Here is a 14,063-nt window from a genome sequence, read left to right as displayed (position 1 = left end):
GGTGGTCAACATTTCCAATCCTACTCTAACTCACCGATTCAGCTAATCAAGGTCCTTATGAGCAGCAGACTAGTAGAATCAGGTGTGGCAGGGCTGAAGCAAAAGCCTGCATACCCAGTAATTCTCTAGGAGGGATGGCAACCTATGATTTTTAAGCTTATTTTCTCTGTTTTTCCGTCTTGTTTTTGACGTCCCCTTCAGGCTCGGTGGAGACGTGCAACGACGATAAGGCTAAGAAGATCAAGCAGGAGTATGAGAGGAAGCTAAGTCTTATGAATAAGGAACTACAGAAGCTACAGTCAGCCCAGAAGGAACACACACGCCTCCTCAAAAACCAATCAAAGTACGAGACACAGCTCAAGAAGCTCCAACTGGACGTCACAGAGATGAAGAAGACAAAGGTAGAAAGAAGACGTACTTGTACCTGACCAGAACCATGACCATGACTGACTACACCCGCTGTCAGCTAATCGTGACATTGACGTCGTAAAGATATTTACTGATGCAATATTCCAACCGCGTAATTCTTTTTTTTTAGTCACCACTCAGTCAACATCATATTTCATATGTTTTCTACATACTTACGTTGAAAATTTTTACGTCATTTAGCAGACGCTCTTATCCAGAACGACTTACAAATTGGTGCATTCACCATATGGTATCCAGTGGAACAACCACTTTACAATAGTACATCTATATCTTTTGGGGGGGAGGGTGGGGGGTGGGGGTTAGAAGGATTACTTAATCCTATCCCAGGTATTCCTTAAAGAGGTGGGGTTTCAGGTGTCTCCGGAAGGTGGTGATTGACTCCGCTGTCCTGGCGTCGTGAGGGAGCTTGTTCCACCATTGGGGTGCCAGAGCAGCGAACAGTTTTGACTGGGCTGAGCGGGAACTGTGCTTCCGCAGAGGTAGGGAGGCGAGCAGGCCAGAGGTGGATGAACGCAGTGCCCTTCTTTGGGTGTAGGGACTGATCAGAGCCTGAAGGTACGGAGGTGCCGTTCCCCTCACAGCTCCGTAGGCAAGCACCATGGTCTTGTAGCAAATGCGAGCTTCAACTGGAAGCCAGTGGAGTGTGCGGAGGAGCGGGGTGACGTGAGAGAACTTGGGAAGGTTGAACACCAGACGGGCTGCGACGTTCTGGATGAGTTGTAGGGGTTTGATGGCACATTCAGGGAGCCCCGCCAACAGCGAGTTGCAGTAATCCAGACGGGAGATGACAAGTGCCTGGATTAGGACCTGCGCCGCTTCCTGTGTGAGGCAGGGTCATACTCTGCGAATGTTGTAGAGCATGAACCTACAGGATCGGGTCACCGCCTTGATGTTAGCGGAAAACGACAGGGTGTTTTCCAGGGTCACGCCAAGGCTCTTAGCACTCTGGGAGGAGGACACAATGGAGTTGTCAACCGTGATGGCGAGATCATGGAACGGGCAGTCCTTCCCCGGGAGGAAGAGCAGCTCCGTCTTGCCGAGGTTCAGCTTGAGGTGGTGATCCGTCATCCACACTGATATGTCTGCCAGACATGCAGAGATGCGATTCACCACCTGGTTATCAGAAGGGGGAAAGGAGAAGATTAATTGTGTGTCATCTGTGTAGCAATGATAGGAGAGACCATGTGAGAATATGACAGAGCCAAGTGACTTGGTGTATAGCGAGAATAGGAGAGGGCCTAGAACTGAGCCCTGGGGGACACCAGTGGTGAGAGCACGTGGTGCGGAGACGGATTCTCGCCAAGCCACCTGGTAGGAGCGACCTGTCAGGTAGGATGCAATCCAAGAGTGAGCCGCGCCGGAGATGCCCAACTCGGAGAGGGTGGAGAGGAGGATCTGATGGTTCACAGTATCAAAGGCAGCAGATAGGTCTAGAAGGATGAGAGCAGAGGAGAGAGAGTTAGCTTTAGCTGTGCGGAGAGCCTCCGTGACACAGAGAAGAGCAGTCTCAGTTGAATGACCAGTCTTGAAACCTGACTGATTTGGATCAAGAAGGTAATTCTGAGGGAGATAGCAAGAGAGCTGGCCAAGGATGGCACGCTCAAGAGTTTTGGAGAGGAAAGAAAGAAGGGATACTGGTCTGTAGTTGTTGACATCGGAGGGATTGAGTGTAGGTGTTTTGAGAAGGGGTGCAACTCTCGCTTTCTTGAAGACGGAAGGGACGTAGCCAGCGGTCAAGGATGAGTTTATGAGCGAGGTGAGGTAAGGGAGAAGGTCTCCGGAAATGGTCTGGAGAAGAGAGAAGGGGATAGGGTCAAGCGGGCAGGTTGTTGGGCGGCCGGCCATCACAAGACGCAAGATTTCATCTGGAGAGAGAGGGGAGAAAGAGGTCAAAGCATAGGGTAGGGCAATGTGAGCAGGACCAGCGGTGTCGTTTGACTTAACAAACGAGGATCGGATGTTGTCAACCTTCTTTTCAAAATGGTTGACAAAGTCGTCCGCAGAGGGGGGGGGGATTCAGGATTCAGGAGGGAGGAGAAGGTGGCAAAGAGCTTCCTAGGGTTAGAGGCAGATGCTTGGAATTTAGAGTGGTAGAAAGTGGCGTTAGCAGCAGAAACAGAGGAAGGAAATGTGGAGAGGAGGGAGTGAAAAGATGCCAGGTCCGCAGGGAGGCTAGTTTTCCTCCATTTCCGCTCGGCTGCCCGAAGCCCTGTTCTGTGAGCTCGCAATGAGTCGTCAAGCCACAGAGCAGGAGGGGAGGACCGAGCCGGCCGGGAGGATAGGGGACATAGAGTCAAAGGATGCAGAAAGGGAGGAGAGGAGGGTTGAGGAGGCAGAATCAGGAGATTGGTTGGAGAAGGATGGAGCAGAGGGAAGAGATGATAGGATGGAAGAGGAGAGAGTGGCAGCATATTGAGGTGCCTTGTGAGTAGGGGGGACGGTGAGAGGGTGATGCCAAAAGAGGAGAGGAGTGGAAAGAAGGAGGCAGAGAGAAATGAGTCAAAGGTAGATGTAGGGAGGTTAAAGTCACCCAGAATTGTGAGGGGTGAGCCATCCTCAGGAAAGGAACTTATCAAGGCGTCAAGCTCATTGATGAACTCTCCAAGGGAACCTGGAGGGCGATAAATGATGAGGATGTTAAGCTTGAATGGGCTAGTGATTGTGACAGCATGGAATTCAAAGGAGGAGATAGACAAATGGGTCAGGGGAGAAAGAGAGAATGTCCACTTGGGAGAGATGAGGATTCCAGTCCCGCCACCCCGCTGACCAGATGCTCTCGGGGTATGCGAGAACACGTGGTCAGACGAGGAGAGAGCAGTAGGAGTAGCAGTGTTTTCTGTGGTAATCCATGTTTCCATCAGCGCCAAGAAGTCGAGGGACTGGAGGGTAGCATAGGCTGAGATGAACTCTGCCTTGTTGGCCGCAGACCGGCAGTTCCAGAGGCTGCCGGAGACCTGGAACTCCACGTGGGTCGTGCGCGCTGGGACCACCAGGTTAGAGTGGCAGCGGCAATGCGGTGTGAAGCGTTTGTGTGGCCTGTGCAGAGAGGAGAGAACAGGGATAGACAGACACATAGTTCAGAGGCTACGCTAATGCAAAGGAGATTGGAAAGAAAATTAACTAAACAACTGGGGAAGCGAGAGAGCAGGGCCTCCCTCACTAACCATTCGCTGAAACACTCAAATATAACTATTCCAACTTCCACTTAGAAATTATAATTGATGTAAACTACAGTGGTTCAATGTTTCCAGGAATAGGCTCAAACTTCGTTTATTCAGCTAGATAACTTGGTACAGTATTCTTCCGATAAACCCACTCAGTGCACCGTGTCTTATGACGCCGTAGCTAACTAGCATGCTAGCATCCAATAACACACAGTTAGCACCAATACTTGGTTACAACAAACTACCAATGGATCATTCGTGTCCGTGTCTAGTTCCTTTCATAACGCAGAAGTAATTAAACGTTGGCTAGCTAACACAAAGTCAGTCCTGCTAGCTACACAAGTGGACTACACAACTCAAAAGCTTACGTTGCAAAAATCTTATTGACTAAAAATGATACAGTACTGCTAGCTGGTAGCTGGTAGAGTTGGCTAGCTAGCAGTGGCTGCGTTTACCTTTATCTTTGATACAAAGACAACTATGTAGCTAGCTAACGTTACACTAATCAAATCGTTCCGTTGTAAGGTATTTCGTTTCTACAGTACCGCTGGTTGGTAAAGTTGGCTAGCTAGCAGTGGCTGTAGTGTTGTGATGTTGACGCCGTTTGGAAAACGGCGCGAACAAACGATACAGCTGGCTAGCTGGCTAGCTAACCTTGTTAGTTTCTCAAAGTTAGTTTCTCAAAGCTACACCTACACCTTTAGCTACACCTTTATCCTTGATGCAAAGACAACTATGTAGCTAACTAGCTAACATTACACTAATAAAATCGTTCCGTTGTAATGTAAGGAATGTAAGTAAATGTAATATTACATGGTGGGTTACTGATATTGATCCAAATGTGATCTGGTTGGCCATCAGGTTCGTCTGATGAAGCAGATGAAGGAGCAGCAGGAGAAGAACAGAATGACAGAGTCCAGGAGGAACAGAGAGATCGCCAGCCTCAAGAAGGACCAGCGCAAACAGGAGGTGAACCACTGGGACCCAAAGTCTAGTTTCTCAGTACTGTACTTCCTTATCACACTATCCACCTCATGTAGCCCCGCTGTACTACCTTTTCATCATGCCGACCCAAACTGTTTTCTTAAAGCTCTTTATCCAGTGAGTACGGTTCGGTATAAAGTCAGCCTGATTTCGTTATACTTATTTCTAGTCTGGTTTGAGCAGGGCAAGGCTTGCTTAAAAGCTGTCTTGAACCAGATGTGTTATTGGACCAGTTAAGGAAAATTTTTGCAACTTAATTCTACTGGCATTACTGAAGGCAATGTTAATGTGTTTTCCACAGCACCAGCTGAAGCTACTGGAGGCCCAGAAGAGACAACAGGAACTCATACTGCGCAGGAAGACTGAGGAGGTGAGCAACATGAACAGCCATCTTGGGGCCTCCACATAGAGCAGAGATGGGGGTGGGGGCCACAAAAAATCTGAAGTCATCATGAGGGGGCATAGTTGCTCGCGGGTCTGTACTCACATGTGCATACGAGAAATGTTTGCAGTTTTTAGTATATCTGAGTGAGACTGACTAACAAAATCAATTGGGTCCCCTCCGGCCGGTATTTTGAACATGATTACTAAATTTAGATAGCTGGCTGGTAGACTAACTTACCAATCTAAAATTGTTTTAGCTGAGATGTGCCAATTGACTATCAGTAAGCAGGTTTCCAGCCAACCATTTCATGCGAATTAATTACCTGATGCATGAAAAAAGTCACGACTGGGCTGATGGAAACATGAAATGCCGGTACAATTTTATAAATGCCGAAATGGCGATGGAAGTGTCTTTATGCGCAAATATTGATATAATAACAATAATATCGAGGTAAATTTAGAGTCACGCAATGATATGTTGTGTGGCCTTCCAGTTACGACTCGGGAAAGCATGCCGTTTATTAGGCTACAGATTAAATAAATGATGATTAACTTCGCAGGGTGGTGAAAGTGCACATTGACGATCTTGATGTTACTTTCCAATAAATATCGAGGGTCTTATTCTAGTGACATGATGATCGATGCTTGGCTGCCCTTTGACGAATACAAATAGTATCGCTCTTATCCATAATAATCTGTTAATGTAGGTAGCCTGTATCTGTATCTGCAAGCTGTTGGCTAAAGAGAAGGTGCCAAGACCAGAGTGGGAAAATTTGTTATATAACTCAACAGTTTTTTTGACAAAACCATTAGTGAAAATGAGATGTGTTTTTTCATTCGGTACATGGTATTTAGAGGAAAAAGTCATTTATGTGCATTATGTAATCCTGCACAGTCTTTTATATGAAAAACAAAGTCAGTTTGAAGGAAACACCTCTCTGGTGTAAAATGTGCATATTATTTTATGCATATTTTTGAATATTCACATGAAAATCTGTCACAAATTGGATGGAAACCTACCTAGTGACTGACATAACAAGAGAAACTGCTGATGCACAACCACATTTCGAAATGGCACCTTGTGTATTCTACTATTCTAACTCTCAACAGTAAGTTGAGACCTCTGAGTTTTTTAAAAAGATATATTGATCCGAGTCACACAATGATATTTACTAAAGGGGGCAATGATATTTTCAAAAGGGAAAAAATAATGGATGCCGAAGTGCTGTATACTTTACAATTACCCAAGACTAGAAGCAGTTACTCACATCCTTGCAACAAATCACTAACTCTCATCTAGTTGGATCTATGTTCAAGGAACTTTGAAGTTCTAGGACCAGAAAACAAAAAGCTTTTTTCCCAAATTTCTATTTGACCTTTGGTACCTGGAATAGGAAGTTGTAGAAACCATTGGCCAGAGTCTGAGAGCAGAGGTACAGAGAGAGTAGGCTACCAATGGCATCTTTGTATTGTAAGAGTTCAAGACTTACCTCAAGATCACTGATAACAACAAACAGTTTAGTGAATCAGATATCAAGCTAGACTCATACTATTCTATTGAGATCATCAAACTTCAGCATCAGGTGGTGGCTCTGGTGAATTGTCTGTCTGTCTGTCTGTCTGTCTGTCTGTCTGTCTGTCTGTCTGTCTGTCTGTCTGTCTGTCTGTCTGTCTGTCTACCAGGTAACTGCACTGAGGAGGCAGGCCAGACCTATGTCTGGTAAGGTGACCAGCAGGAAGGTGAGTTTACCAGAGGCCCTCCAGGACTCCTCCCACCGACCCCCCTCAGGACGCCTGCAATCCTCTGGATCCACCGCACCCAACGGAACCAGGTAGGGACTGGACAACAGGTCACTGCAATGCCGTTTTGATGTGTGTTGCTGCATTACACTGCATGGTACACCATATTATATATTGTCGAGCAATCAGTATGGCTTTTGCAGTTAAAAAAACACATAGCTTGAGACCTGCATTGCCGTTCCGTAGAGTGAACATGCCTCAAAATTGTGTGTGTGCACGTGGCGTGTGACAGGTCCTACTACAGACGGTCAACGGGCATATATTCCACCAGAGTGGCCAAAGTGAAGTGGCAGTCTCTGGAGCGCCGTATCTCTGATGTCATCATGCAGAGGATGACCATATCTAACATGGAGGCCGATATGAACCGCCTGCTCAAGGTAAACATTAAATGCCATTCACACATCTTTTCATTTGGTGAATATAGTTTACAGACCTAATATATTACTCTAAATTAGCACTATTAGCAATTAACATTGAAAACATTGGCAAACTCCTCCTTATTCCCCTGCTCCGTCCTCTACCCTCCTTTCCCTGCCTCCTCTCTCTCTCTTCCACCATACCTCCTCCTCCACTCCCCCCTCCATCCTTCCTCCCTTCCACAGCAACGTGAGGAGCTGACCAAGAGGAGGGAGAAGGTGACCAGAAAGAGGGACAGGCTGGCGGGGGAGGGGTCTGAGGAAGAGAAGGTGGTGTTTCCCCTTAACGAGGAAGTGGACACCCTGATGGCCAACATCGATTACATCAACGACAGCATCGCAGACTGCCAGGCCAACATTATGCAGATGGAGGAGGCCAAGGTCAGACAGACAGAAAGCTGGCATTAGCCGTAAAAACATTTTAAATCAAGGAGTCGAGGAGAGGAAGCCACATAAAAGTTGAGATACAACCATGGCCAAATTCAAGCAGCATAAATCTGGCCAAAGAAATCAAACACTAACCCATGACTCTCTGAGTAACACATTTTTCCTAATCATGTAATTATGCATTTGCAGGAGGAGGTTGACACGGTGGATGTTTCCGCAGTGATCAGCTCCTGTACTCTAACAGAAGCCCGTTTCCTGATGGACCACTTTATTTCTATGGCCATCAACAAGGTAACTAACTTACTGCCTTTTACCTGTCCCTCCGTAGTTTCTACCAAATCTCTTATGCCATTGTCTTCTCCTGGAGTTGACTTAGTTTAAAGGTGGGCTGAACATCCTGATTTAGCCTCGGTTTCAATGATCCTCATTAGGAAATGCGATTGAGAACAAGATTTGGGTTTTGGACGTGTGCTTTGATGTGGGTGTCGCGTGTGTGTGTGTGTGCTGTGTGTGTGTGTGTGTGTGTGTGTGTGTGTGTGTGTGTGTGTGTGTGTGTGTGTGTGTTGAGAGTTTGAAAGTGGGAAGCTTTTGTACTTTCACTCTGCCAGAACAGTACACAGTTACGGTCACTCACCCTTCTAGATAACAGTCTCACCAGGTCTTGTGTCTGGAAGTAGCCTAGACTAGCTAGCGAGCTAGCCAACTTCTTTTACCAATTAGCTTCAGTCAGCCGGTGTGCGACCGTGGCAAAGTTGGTTTGACTTTGGATAGCCTATCTTGCTTTTTTGGTTCATTCGCACTTTAAACCCAGGTTCCACATGTACCCAATTAAGTCGGTTTCTACGATAGTTAATGTGTTTAGTTCTGTGTGTATATGCACAAGCACCCTCCTTGTGTATTCATATTTTGTGTGTTTACAGTATTACACACAATCATAGCTCGTATAGCTGACCTTTAGTGACCCTTCTTATAGCTGACCTTTGACCTCCTCCCTATCCTAGGGTCTGCAGGCAGCCCAGAAGGAGTCCCAGGTGAAGGTGATGGAGGGCAGGCTGAAGCAGACAGAGATCACCAGCGCCACTCAGAACCAGCTGCTGTTCCACATGCTGAAAGAGAAGGCAGAGTTTAACCCCGAACTGGATGCCCTGCTGGGGAATGCTCTACAAGGTAACAGCCCTAACCCCAACCGTACAGCCTGCCAGCCACACACCCTGCAAGGTGCATGTAAAGTTCAGTCCAGGGCCTTGACCCTGACCCTCTCAACCTCTGCTACAGGAGGTCCGTAAATCAAGCCCACAACACTACCAGGTCTTGCTAGCCCAAAATAAATGGTTGGTTACTCAGTGGGTGATGGACCCAGAAGTATGTATAATTGAAAACCTAACTGTCTGTGGCCTGAATGTTGTTGAGATTCTACTGGAACTGGAGCGAAAGCTGTTGGTTGGACCTCCAGTACCAAGACTGGGAGACTGTGGTCTAGTGCATGATGGGGGATTGTTGAGTTGCTCTTTGCTTGTGGCCTCCTCAATAGATGCTGGCTGTGAGATGAATAATCACACAAGTACATTATTTATTTTTGCCCTTTTATAAAAAAAAATTTGAGCTGACGTTTTTTGTTATGGAGTTGACGTTTTGTTATTGCGCTGACAGTGGAATAAGGTTCTGTATGACAGTTGTATTTTCACCAGCATCTGTTGAGGAGGACATCTTTTTGACTAGTAGATCTTGCACTCTTGCTCTTTCTTTCTTTTAGACTTGATTTGGTTTCGATTATGGGAGAAAGACTGAATGTGTTTTTGATTTGTGTGTTGCCTTTTTTCTTTTCGCCCTGCCATGGTGCCTTAATGTATACAGAGCTAGGTAACATGCCAGTGGGTAAGTAACAGACACCAGACTCTCTCCTATATATATGTTTATATGAATGCATGGGTCCCCCTCCTGGAAACTAACTCAACAACATGAGCAGGTGCATGAGGTGCAATGCTGCTGTCTTCAAAACCTCCCTCCATATGTTAGCTGACCCTCCTTCTTTTCTTCCCAATGTGAAAGAACCGCTTTCCTAGTCTCAGCTCATAATGTGCTACAGCCACCGTGTCTTCTAGCACATGCTAATATAACTACTGTACTTGTATCCTTAATAGAGGACCCCTTCACACCATGCGCTACAGCCACCATGCTTTATACTATAGCCTCTGATAATATAACTACTGTACTGTATCTGTAGAGGACCCCGCCATTTTACAGGTAGAACCAGGATGTTTTGTCTCAGTTGGACCCTGTAGGCAAACCACACTGCCCCGGGAGCAGCTCATCTCTGTTTCCCCCTTCCCTCCTTTTCATAACCCCTCACATTTGACCTCTTTTACCCTCTCACCCTTTCGACCCCTGAACCTTGTCAACCCTTCCCTCTCAGTGACTGAACAAGGACCTGATCTTTTCAGGTCTTTTGAGGCAATTTCTTATAAACGGCATGGCGCTGCGCTGACATCGTCTTCATCCGCTTCTCCTTGTTCATTATTACCACCATTACCTTGTTCAATAATATAAACCACATATTGTTAAAGTCTGTTTGTAGCCAACACAGTATTAGCATAAGGTTTGGTTCAATAAACGGTTTTACCCTTGTACCATGTTTGGTTGGACGATTGGCAGGTATTTGGACTACTAGACAGAAATGACTTAAGTTTGTTGGTATTTAGCCATAACACACAACAACAAAAAATGCATTTGCTATGGATGTTGTTTGGCTCTGACATACAGTTCAACTGACATTTTTAGTCCTTTGATTTCACAGAGAATGGGGATGACAGCAGCAGTGACGAATTCGCCCAGAGTCCTGCAACAGACGGACAGTAAGTATTAAAGAGAGATTTCACTCAAATTACCCAAAAATAGTGAACATTTGACTTTTTTGTTGCCTGTTTTATATTTTTTTAAAGTATGTTAACTCATGTATTCTACTTCCTCGTTACAGCTCTCTGACATCAGATCTAATGAAACTCTGTGGAGAGGCCAAAACAAGGAGCAAGGTACCATTCTCAGCCTATTAGCATGTGTATGCTTGTTTTACTATCCTTGTGGGGACATCAACGTGAGTGTGTGCTTGTTTTACTATCGTTGTGGGGACATTGGTGTGTGGGTACGTGTTTGTGTGTATTATAAACTGAGTGTGTTTCTCCCCACCCAGGCTCGTAGGAGAACCACCACTCAGATGGAGCTGCTCTACGCCAAAAGTGACTCCGTCCCTGACACGCCTTCTGGCGATTTCTCCTCCCCCTGTCTCCCATTGGTTGAAACTCCAGAAGAGGGCAGAGATCCTGAGACCCCCATTGGCTCGTCAGTCAGGGACAGGGACTATATGGCTCATTCTCCTGGCTTGTCCTCTAAAATGGGCAGCATGTAAGTCCGGGCCTCCGTGTGCTAGCAAGCTAACCTGCTAACCCCCTGCTTTCTGCATGTTGCTACAGCTGCTGCTTATTCTCTTTTCACTTTGCCTGACTTACTTTGCCTGACATGGTCTTTAAATCTCCTCTATTCACCTGCAAGTCTCCTAGCCAGTAGAAACCAAAATGTACCCCTTTAGTATATTCGTTAATAAGCATGTAGCAGCTGTAATAACACTAACCCATCGAGGCTACTACTGACAGGCAGACACACACACTATGATTATGAGGCATGTACAGTATGGCCATGCAGATCTCATGTTCTCTCGCTAGATGCAATTCTCAATTGCAATAGGCTTATGGCACAGCTATGTCAACTCTACACAATATTAATCCTTAACATTTGCATCCTGTCAAAGCAACAGAAAGAGCTAATAAAACTAACCAATAGCGCACATTGGCTTTTTACGTATGTTTTGAGCAGCAATATCAATTTTAGTTTGACTTGAACACATAAGATATAGTGCTGGGGACTGATTTCAGTGTGACACAATGTAGCCCTAATGCTACACCGGTGTCCTTATCAAACAAAAGATTTGGGTAAAGGAGGAACGTCTATATTGGGACTGAATATCAGGTAACAGTGTGGTATGTGTGTAATGCATGTTCACCGCCTCAATATTGTTTCATTTATACTTTAGTTTACAGTCTTACATTGTTGTCCTTTTTGTTCCTTATGTTTTGTCTTGTGTCGTCTTTGGATTGTGTTGTGTGTTGCTAATGAAAACTAAATGTTAGTTCCGGCTCCAGACCTGCCTCCTCCTCAGGGGCGGAAAAAAGAGTTCCAGAGCCCTCGCCGCTCTCTCGCAGGAAGACCTATGACAAGACACAATTGGCGGCTAAGATCAAGGATATCAAACAGTAAGAGACTAGCGACGCGCTGGTGGCTGGAGGCCAAAAGCACAACTTTTCCCAACAGCTCTTGCGAATTATTCTTATCGCCCCCTTTTTGAATTTCCCACCTCAGAAAGTATGTGGTGTTATCTATTCTAAATCAACAATTCTCTTTGCTTGGTGGGATGGTAATAATAACCTTACCCTGCCAAGTTCTACACCGAATGTCAAGTAGTTGACACGTTCTTGAGAAATATAGCTAATTTTGTTTCTATATCCCTCTTGACTGAGATTAAACAATTAACTTCTGTTTCCCAAAACAATTTTTATTTTGGGAAGTTAATTCAGTGTTCAACTTGGCCCTCTCAGCCTCTTCAAACCCTCTGTTGCAAATTTGGCTACGATATATAAATCCTATATATTGGTATCCAGCGGGGAACCATGCTGAGTGAAACCCTGAGTGAGCAAACATTATTTCCTTGATCAGTTCTCAGGACCACATGTGAAGTGCATAGACCAAATGTGAAAAGTCTCAGAAATGAGTGCAGAGCCGTATACAACGGGTGGTTCTATTCCTGAATGCTAATTGGTTAAAACCGCATTCCAGCCGGTGTCTATTCCACAAGTTACCACCGGCTAAATGTGTGATGTTAAAATGCCTATTTACTCTTCCATCTGCAATCCACTGTCTCATCAGCCCAGCCAGCCACTTTATGAACTTGATCTCCACTATAAAAAGCACCTAGACATTATCTCACATTTCTTTTAGACTAACATTTAGTTTTTAACAGAGGAGATTTGTATAAACCTTGCTGTCTGACTCTCTGAAATTTGCAACATTGTTTCAATATTCAAATTCGATCTCCAGCTGTCCCATAGTAATCAATGTGTCAGGAGTTGGGAAGAGACAGACAGGCAAGCAGTGTTTCTCAGTCAGTCATCATTTTTATGGATATATACAAAGTAATGTCAATAGAAAGCAGCTAGTTTGCAGTCTTTTAGGATTCAGTTTGAAGTGATTGTGTTAGCTGTGTTGTTGGCTAGCTCCTCTGAACAACAGTGTCCTGACGAGAGAGCATTTTTTCTATGCCAGGTGAAATTGCATCTCATTAGCTCATTGTTATGGATGTATCCAAATAAATGTCAATAGAAAACAGCTTAAACAAATGCAAATGCAGCTACTTTGTTGTTTTCTGGCTGCATTGTTTGACGTGACTGTAAATTAGTAGTTGGCTAGATAGCAAGCAAGGGATGAGAATGTTGCCAGCCAGTACATTTAGAATGAACGACTGGGTCGTGTCCATAGATACAGAACAAAAAGACTGAACGACTGGGTCGCGTCTCTGGCAACCGAACGGAAATGAACGACCAGCTGGCTTTGGTAGCAACCCTAGATTTGTGTCGGGACTATATCTTGTGGAAGGATGAAATAGTATGAATAAATTAATCAAAATAACGTTTTTAATCATTATTTGAATATATTGGTAACCCATTGTATCAAAGTGATAATGCCCTCGAAGCCCGTGTTTGGAGGATATATTTAGCTTGAAATGAAACCACTTTCTGTCAAAATTGGAAATGTGTAATATCTGAAAATGTAGCAAGCTAACCCTAGTCTATCTTACCCGTATACATCATCATGCAAGATGGACGCGTCTCCCTGTCACGGATGCCATAACACGGTTGCCCTTAGTTTGAAGATGTAATCCGGAGACAGGTGTTTTCTCCATCTCTTTAGCTATCATACTCTAATTCCACTGGTTTCAAAACTTGATCCTCCAGAAAGTGGAGAGCAACACTTATGTAGCTCCACTACACGATACATTTTTTAAAAAGCCGTGTTCGACAGGATTACCAACACAGACTGACCAGCTCAAATAGACAGAAGCCTTCTGCAGTTGAAGTCGGAAGTTTACATACACTTAGATTGGAGTCATTAAAACTCATTTTTCAACCACTCCACAAATTTCTTGTTAACAAACTATAGTTTTGGCAAGTCGGTTAGGACATCTACTTTGTACATGACACAAGTAATTTTTCCAACAATTGTTTACAGACAGATTATTTCACTTATAACTCACTGTATCACAATTCCAGTGGGTCAGAAGTTCACATACACTAAGTTGACTGTGCCTTTAAACAGCTTGGAAATATCCAGAAAATTATGTCATGGCTTTAGAAGCTTCTGATAGGCTAATTGACATAATTTGAGTCAATTGGAG

The 14,063-nt window shown here is 44.8% G+C and overlaps 1 protein-coding gene across 5 annotated transcripts in view; it reads left to right on the top strand.

The window, feature by feature from the left end:
* The window catches only part of LOC106573106 (kinesin-like protein KIF21A), an 80,575-nt gene that overhangs the window by 48,780 nt on the left and 17,732 nt on the right, over nt 1-14,063 (top strand). For 3 of the 5 annotated variants that reach the window (XM_014147813.2, XM_014147809.2, XM_045696895.1), the window contains exons 15-27: nt 202-401; nt 4,455-4,562; nt 4,879-4,947; nt 6,645-6,793; nt 6,994-7,138; nt 7,364-7,558; nt 7,754-7,855; nt 8,566-8,731; nt 9,419-9,439; nt 10,359-10,416; nt 10,539-10,593; nt 10,752-10,963; nt 11,746-11,868. In XM_014147813.2, the coding sequence (XP_014003288.2) occupies nt 202-401; nt 4,455-4,562; nt 4,879-4,947; nt 6,645-6,793; nt 6,994-7,138; nt 7,364-7,558; nt 7,754-7,855; nt 8,566-8,731; nt 9,419-9,439; nt 10,359-10,416; nt 10,539-10,593; nt 10,752-10,963; nt 11,746-11,868 (1,603 nt within the window). The remainder of the gene's footprint in view (nt 1-201; nt 402-4,454; nt 4,563-4,878; nt 4,948-6,644; nt 6,794-6,993; nt 7,139-7,363; nt 7,559-7,753; nt 7,856-8,565; nt 8,732-9,418; nt 9,440-10,358; nt 10,417-10,538; nt 10,594-10,751; nt 10,964-11,745; nt 11,869-14,063) is intronic. The other 2 variants (XM_014147810.2, XM_014147811.2) reach the window with 2 other exon arrangements.

This window comes from Salmo salar, chromosome ssa16, assembly GCF_905237065.1.
Source record: "Salmo salar chromosome ssa16, Ssal_v3.1, whole genome shotgun sequence".
NCBI classification, from domain to species: domain Eukaryota; kingdom Metazoa; phylum Chordata; class Actinopteri; order Salmoniformes; family Salmonidae; genus Salmo; species Salmo salar.
Note: the sequence above shows the minus strand (reverse complement) of the source record. Positions and strands in the feature narration are given on the sequence as shown.